The sequence below is a fragment of the Humulus lupulus genome, chromosome 1 (assembly GCF_963169125.1).
Source record: "Humulus lupulus chromosome 1, drHumLupu1.1, whole genome shotgun sequence".
Lineage (NCBI taxonomy): Eukaryota > Viridiplantae > Streptophyta > Magnoliopsida > Rosales > Cannabaceae > Humulus > Humulus lupulus.
In genome coordinates, this window is record NC_084793.1 from 149863479 (window position 1) to 149871953 (window position 8475).

The 8475-nt window shown below is 35.3% G+C and overlaps 1 protein-coding gene across 1 annotated transcript; it reads left to right on the forward strand.

The window, feature by feature from the left end:
* The first annotated feature begins 330 nt into the window (after positions 1-330).
* LOC133798967 (phenylalanine--tRNA ligase alpha subunit, cytoplasmic) lies at positions 331-6403 on the forward strand. Its single transcript, XM_062237268.1, has 18 exons — positions 331-545; positions 918-1040; positions 1200-1289; positions 1450-1506; positions 2289-2344; positions 2836-2928; positions 3164-3254; positions 3465-3502; positions 3611-3649; positions 3869-3945; positions 4025-4109; positions 4200-4296; positions 4928-5024; positions 5458-5529; positions 5647-5713; positions 5810-5935; positions 6089-6143; positions 6248-6403. Exons 1-18 carry the CDS (start codon positions 399-401, stop codon positions 6296-6298), a joined length of 1461 nt encoding a protein of 486 aa, XP_062093252.1. The 5' UTR covers positions 331-398; the 3' UTR covers positions 6299-6403.
* Positions 6404-8475: the final 2072 nt, after the last annotated feature.

Below are 8475 nucleotides of genomic sequence, written 5' to 3' on the forward strand. Positions count from 1 at the left end.
ATATTAAAACTTTATTGTCTACTTTTCTAGGGACGTCTTTGTCACATGTTGGCCGAAAGTTTAATAATCTGGCTCATGGATTGGCAAAGCATGTTTTTAGGGTAGACGATGAGTTTTGTTGATTGGAGGAAACCCCCGTCCAATTTGTACTCTTTTTCCGTTACCTTCTGAATAATTATAAAATCTATTCTCGACAAAAAAAAAAAAAAATTTTAAGCGCGTCTAAAGTGTGAAAAAAAAAAGTGGTGTCCACGGTAAGATGGTAGGGCATCAAAGCGTGCGTGAGTGTGTCAAGGCCTTATTGTGTGTATATATAATATTATTATACTATCTCAGCTTTAGACCTCAGAGAGAGCGGGGTTAGAGTTGTACTAGAGACGCTCTATTAGAGAAGAAAAATGGCGGAGGAGGCGATTCTGGGTTTCCTGGATAACAATACACAAATCTCTGACTCCGGTCAATTCGCAACCGACCAAGGTCTTGATCACAACGAAGTCGTCAACGTCATCAAGAGTCTCCATGGTTTCAGATACGTCGACGCCGAGGTTCTTCTAATACCTTGCGTTTTTTTTTTTGGACTTTACTAGAAGCCATGAACTCGGAAAATGTCATTCCTGTACACCATTTTCGAATCTAATGAATGCTGAAATGGTTTATTGCAGTTTTTGTTTATAGATTCACGACTGTGTATATGTTTGTTTGGTGAAGTTAAAAAAGAAGAAAATTAAAAGATGGCAGGCAGCTTATTAGTTTATAATGGTTTTTAGGTTGAATTTTCCTTTAGGATTGGTAAATTTACTTTGTCATGTTCATAATTCCCGTGGCTTAACTGCTAGATTAACCTCTTGGGCCTCATGAATTGAAAAAATAAAAAGAGTACAATGGTTTCATTAATTGGCTTCCTTGGTAATTTTCAGGACATCAAAAAAGAGACCTGGGTGCTTACTGATGAGGGGAAAATGTATGCTGCTACTGGGTCACCTGAAATATTACTGTTCCTGGCCATACCACCAGAGGGTATCCCGAAAGACGAACTGCAGGTAGTTACTCATCATCTTATTTTTATATGAAAACTAAGTCAGAACCTTGATGATTCCATCTTACATATAGTTTCTGTGCAATGATTAATTTATTGAATTTTGTTTCCTTTATGTGCTGTGTTTTGATTATTGTTTTAAAAAATTGATGTGTGGATGCAGAAAAAGCTTGACCCAGCAGTTTACAAAATAGGATGTGCTCAGGCAGCGAAGAATAAATGGGTGGAGTTGGGAAAGTTAGTGACCAGAAAGGTACATTCCCTAGAAACATAATTGTCAATATTATGTGTGCCTTGTTAATTTCGGTCTTTCCTTTTGTATGGCCTTAATTTAGTTTGATTGTGTAGATCTATACATAATAGATGTTACTTTAGTATGTTTCTTACATGTATTTCCCATTTACCTGCTGCAGGTCCAACAGGCAGAGGACAAGGTCAAAAATTTGCTGCTTCAGATACAAGAAGGAAAAGTATGTAAACTTGAGCTCCCTTGTCATAAAATCATATTATTTGCATTGCATCCTTTGATGAAATTCTATTCTTGAGTTGAACACAAATTTATTATTATTTTACTTTGTTGATGATGTTAACCTGACCTTGAGTTATTTTCAGTAGGTTGACAATGCATCATTAGTGGGTACTAATAAGATAATGATGTTTGGACGTTGGTTGACAAACATACCTTAAAGGATATATTTTAATGTGTGCCTCCCAACTCTTCTACTGTCTTCCTTGCACCTAAATTTGAGTATCTAGTACTGTTTTCTTCCAGCTTATTCTTTTAGGCCACTGAGCTTGCTTGTTGCATAATATTCACCTATGGATATTGGTATTATTCCTATGCATTTTATTCATTGTGTTTAGTTTTATCTTTGAACTGACCTTGTATTTTAAAAAATTACAAACTTTTGCCTTTAGTTTTCTAAATTGTAGCAAAATTACCTCTTCTAACATGTTTCTGGAAATCAATTTAGGATTATTTTCTATCCAGAAACATTTACAAATGGGAAAATTTATTAATTGATATGCTTTTGAACAATTGATTAGCAGAAATTATGTTCTCAAATTCACTGGACTAATTATTTTACTATTTATGAATATGGGGGGGTTAAGAAATGTTACTCTTAGAGTGCATAGTCAATTCAAGGATAAACACAAAGCTGATGTGATTAAAAATAATTAACCCTTTATTTTTTTAATTCAAACTATTATCGAAGAAGCTAATCTTGATTTTTTCCTATTGTGAATCCAGGTTGTTGGCCAAGATGACATTAAAGCTCTCAAAGCAAGAAAGCTTATTGCTCAACAGTAATTTTCATACACACACACATATATATAAATATATACATTTTTAATTTTTGTTATGTTTTTTTTTTATGATTTGCGTATATACTTTTCATCTTGATCTTTTTAAACGCATGAAATTTATTTGCTTGGGACTAATTAACTGAAAATTGTCTTCAATTTGTGTCTGGCATGTTTTGGGTAAAAGATGTGTTATGCATTAGCTGAAATCTTGAACTAAAATATTATATTCATTTGTGGTTGAACATTGTTTGGGCTCAAAGGCTACAGTTTGAATACTTCAAGCGGGAATGAAAATTCTCCATTCAATTTTATTCCTTTTTGGGTTGGGTGTGTGCGTGTGCCTTTGGTGACAATTTCTGGTTCAGTTTATGTGCATGTAACATATATGGTGATAAACTTAAGAGTGTTGCTATAGAAGTGTAGGTATGCTGATAGTATCTTCTAGAGATATCATTTTAGTAATTTTATGATTTTTACTTTCCACTCTCCAGGACATGGAAGGGCTACTCAGTGAAAAAGGGTCTTAATTATGCTCCAAAGAGAAAGAAGGTCGCCACAGATTTGACTCGAGAAAACTTACAGAGGTATTAATGTTCCTTATGATGTGTCTGGCTACCATATGTTAATAATGCCACACCTTGTTTATTCATCATTGTATCTTATATAAGCATGTCTGTTCTTTGATGTCTGCATGATGACTTTGAACACCCTGATATTATTCTCCAGGGCACCTACTAGTTTATTACACAATACAAGCTTGATTTTCTTGGTATATGCTATTATCTTGCTGACAGGTTTATGTTCTGTTAATAATTTTAGGGGAGATTGGAAGGAATTAGAGTTTAAAGAATATAATTTCAGTGCTAAAGGTCTACCTATTGAAGGTGGTCATCTTCATCCACTGCTCAAGGCAAGGATATAATTTGATCTACTTTTATAGTTCTTTTCTTTTTACTTTTCTTTCCCTTAAATGTTTTTAAAAGTCATGATCCATACATAGTTGCATTATGGAATTTAGGCAAACAAAATGTCACATTGGGAGTTACAATTACAATAAAGCTAGAAATTTTCTGTGCTCTTGTTCAAACAATTAATTGCTTTTAATTATTCATTGTTTCAGGTGAGACAGCAATTGAAGGATATCTTTCGACAAATGGGGTAAGACTAGTTTTTTTATGTTACATTTTATGGTTTCTAAACTAGCAATCCACGCACACAACAATATTCAAGTTTTACACTTAATGTAGTGGTTTTTGCCGCCTGCAGGTTTGAGGAGATGCCTACAAACAATTTTGTTGAGAGCAGGTGATCTTGCATTTCATTTGGAGCGACTATGCTTGATTTTTTTTTATTATTAATTGGTAATTTGTTATAGTAGATTGAGAACTCATAGCTGTGCTTGCTAAATATAGGATAAGCAACAAATTGCTATTAACACACCCCATAGCTATATTGGATATTGGTGTTTTTTAAGAGGTGGAAATTTTTGATGCTTTTGAAGGCTTGTTCTTGTTTCATTTGCAGCTTCTGGAATTTTGATGCCCTTTTCCAACCACAACAACACCCTGCACGAGATTCACATGATACATTCTTCCTGCAAGGTTATTTTACTTCATCATTTAAATTTGAACCCTGTTGATCTAGCTTCCTACTCATAGTCATTTCACTTCCAATATTTAGCTCCTTCGACTACAAATGAACTTCCTGAAGATTATGTTGAGCGAGTGAAAGCTGTTCATGAGTCTGGTGGTTATGGTTCTAGGGGGTATGATATCACACATTCAATGTTCACTTAAAACATTTGTATTCATATGTAAAGTTAGAGAAGTAATTCTTGATCTTCCTATACTGTCAGATATGGATATGATTGGAAAAGAGAGGAAGCAGACAAAAACCTTTTGCGGACACACACTACTGCTGTTTCTTCAAAGATGCTTTACTTGCTAGCCCAGGTATTGAAAGCTTCGATATCTAAGTTATTCTCTTGATTGTATTGTTTTTAATTTGCTAAAGAAGAAAACCATGTGATAGTTTTTATAGTTTTAAATAGTTTTTTTTTTAAAAAAAAAGATATTAAATCATTATTGTTTCATTTTTATTCTCTGTCAAGGCGACTGCAAATGTATTTCAAAGTTCTAACAATGCCTTTTTATGTTGGTGTTTTTCTATACCATGAATTTATCAGTGAAAGTGAAAATTTCAAATTTTGAGAACCTTGCGTGTGTTTCTTCTTGTCCTTCCTCAGTCCTGGGCATTACATTTTTAGCAATCCAGTATTTTCGTATTGAAAACTGCTTTCACAATTTGTTTGGTTTTTCAGTAATTGTTATTCCTTACCTGTCAGTTCCTTCGTTTAACCATTATTTCATAATTCTGATTAGTAATCAATTGTGTTGTTGTAACAGTTTGTTTGGTTTTTCAGTAATTTTATTCCTTCCCTGTTAGTTCCTTAGTCTTTAACCGATATACTTTATATTGTTCAATTAGCACTTGCATCCTGCATCTGTTATCTGTATATATGTTCACTCAAACAAGTATTCCAGGTCATTTTAATTAGCTTTCTTTTCTCGACATTGTCAACAGAAACCATTTGTCCCCAAAAAGTACTTCTCTATAGATCGTGTTTTCAGGAATGAAGCAGTAGATCGGACTCACCTTGCCGAGTTTCACCAGATAGAAGGTATAGTAAAATTATGAATTAATGGTTATGGGTGTCATGGGCATTCATTTTAGTTATGTGAACTTAGAGATTTAAGCTCTAAAATAACAAGTGAAAGGCTTGATCCTCTTCATGTAAACTTTTGGTGGTAATCCTGTTTCTGCATCTGGCAGTGCTTTTCGGGGACTGGGTCACTGCAGGATTATTATATTGGCATAAATTCCATAGTTTTGTGCAGATTTCTATCCCAACTAGGTTAAGCGTTAGTTGGATTTGAATTTATTTTTAAATCAAATATGAAATTACGTCCTTTATAAGAAGACTTCTCAGGTCATCTTTTTGCCTGATGCCTGTTGGAGCTGCTAGCTTAATCTGTTTGCAATTATGGTACTGCACTTTTGTTATCCACTTATCTTTTTCTACTTCTTCTCTTCTTTTTCTTTTCTGGTCTCAGGCCTGGTGTGTGATCGAGGGCTTACACTTGGTGATTTGATAGGAGTCCTGCATGATTTTTTCTCCCGCCTGGGTAAATATACCGGCACTGTTTGATCTTATTTATTTCCCAATAGTGATTTGAGTGATACAGACTTTGAAGTGGTGCAGCATCAAGCCTGGGTTCTTATTCTGTATCTTATGTTGTCAGGCATGTCAAAGCTACGATTCAAGCCTGCTTATAATCCTTATACTGAACCCAGCATGGAGATTTTCAGGTGATAAATCAGTAGATATCTGATAACTCTTTTGCATTTGAGCTGAAAATGAAGTGATTATCTTTTGTTTTTTGTTTTGTTTTGTTTGGTGGCCAGTTATCATGAAGGCTTCAAAAAGTGGGTAGAGGTTGGGAATTCTGGTATGTTTAGACCTGAGATGTTGCTTCCCATGGGACTCCCAGAAGATGTTCGCGTTATTGCATGGGGTCTTTCCCTTGAGAGGTAAGAGTATGCCCACATCATCATTGTAAATAATGCAAATGTAATGAGCAATTTTGTCATCATCACCCTTATAATTTATAACACTTGTGCATATATATAATAGACTGACTATAGTTGCTATGAATGTTTGCTCTTGTGACAAATCTTAACCAGGCCAACCATGATTTTGTACGGGATTGACAACATTCGGGATCTCTTTGGATCCAAGGTTAACCATATTATTATTATTTTATCAAGTATTTTAAGATCTAGTTAGTGTTTCCACCTTGCCATATGTGTAACTTGGTTTTTTGTTTGTTTCCTAAATTGCAGATCGATCTTGGTCTCATCAAGAAAAATCCATTATGTCGCCTTGGAATTTAGTAACTCAAATTTATTTACACTGTTGTAAAATTTTTGATTTGATATTACCTGTAACAACCTTTATCTTTTATGAGTTGAAGGAAACGTTTCTATTATAGTTTAAAATGTAACAACCTAAACGTTTCTAATTTTGTTGTTGTTGCTGCCTTACTAATCCAGGACCGTTATAGTGTTTAAAATAGTACTTAACTTGTTAAGTGGGTCATTTGGATTCAAAAGTGTAATTAACATAAAATAAATGTACAAGTGCTAAAAATTTTGGTCAAAATGTTTAAACTTTTCAATAGTATAAAAGGTTTACATGGGATCCCAAAAAGGATTAATCAAAATATAACTAAAAAGGATTAATCAAAATATAATTACAATCAGTAGTCTCAAAAATAGTCAACCTAAGACTTTTTAACCTAAGTCCCCCAAATGTCCCGACCCTGATGGCTGAGCAGGCTGAATATTTATGCACTGCTCTAGAGCCCTCCAACTCGTGGTTGGTCTTCTTTTTCTTTGATCTTACTTGCACCACAAAAGACCCATGAGCCAAGGTCCAACAAAAAAACTCAACAAGGCATAATAATCATCATATTAATCATAAACGAAATTTAGCATGCTTTACAAGTTATAAACATATTCATTTTAAATTCATAGACAATTTATACGCCCTACGTCGAGCAAGGCGCATCACTGGGGCACTGGGCTTATGGCCTCTGTTGGGCGAGTGTGTACAATACTCACATAATGACCTTGCCATCACATCCTACATTTCACATGATTATCATCGAATACGACCTAACTCAATCAATCACAGACAACCCAATACAATTTATCCAAACAAATATAATTATGCAAAAATGGTACTAAACCCTAAACAAATTCAATGCACGACAATAATTGCATTCAGACATCAGGGCTGATGCCCTACTTTGTGTGCATGTGCCAGTTTTCTTAAATATGTTCCCGTGTTGAAAGCGAAACAACCTTGAGTGCGATCCTTTCCTCGAGCCCCTTGGAAACCCTAGTCACAACATTCATTAAACGCACATTAGGAACTAACTCCAATTACGGGCTCCATAATTAAAACCTAGCTCTCGGGACCTCCAATTCCATTCAACATGGTGATGAAATTGTCTTCTGAGCCCCCAAGTGGGCCCCCAAATCGAATCCTAGAAATCCCGAGCCAAACCTACAAAAATAAGCAAAACGCCTTTTCTGGGCACCTGGCGCGGTCACGCCCTCAGAAAGTTTGGAATTTCTGGGGACATAGCGCGGTCATGCTATTGAACAACTCCTAAGCTTCTAGGACACTAGCCCAGTCGCGCTAAGTCCCTGGAAACACAAATCGCAGCCCAGATTTTCCACTTTCCTCAATTGCGATTTATGCAAAATTCAATACACCAAATCGACCCCAAGACCCCAAAAATCGACCCAAAAGTCGATTCTAACCAGAACTATGCACTAGGACCATCTTAACACTTCACATACGACACATGGACACCAAGAGAACATCAAAATCCCAATTATGAACACAAATTGGGAATTTAGGGTTCTAAACCCATTCATCCCCAAATCTGAAATTCAACACCCAATTCATGAGTTTTAGTAACAATTTAATCTCTAAATCAGTTTATAAGTAGATTTCTATTATCAATACACACCCCCAAATAGCCTAGAGTCCCCAATTTCAAAAATAAACACAAAATCCCCAATTCACCAAGAACAAGTGAGGCACTAAAAAAAATAGAGCAAGAAGCTCATACCTTGTTGTGATTCTAACTCCTAAGGCACGATCAAGTTCCCAACAGTTGCTAATCCACACCTAGAACTCAATTCCACTTCCAATCATCAAAATTCCAAGAATTTTCCTAAGTCTTGAGTGTTTGAATGAGCTAGAAGAGACAACTAGGAGAGGAGAGAGAGAGAGAACGTGAAATGCATTGGGTAGCTGCTAACGCTTAGCAAATTTCTCTAGTTTTTGGGGTCAAAAGACTATTTTGCCCCTACCTCCAATAAACCTCTTAATTAACCTCAAGGGCATTTTGGCCATCTGCCTAAAAAATATAATTATACCACTAATCTCCAAATTATCAATCATCCATCAAACATAACTATTCTACCACTTAATTTTATTTCAAAAATAATTCACAAAATATAGAAATTCCCAAAATACCCCTAGGCTCGGCCCG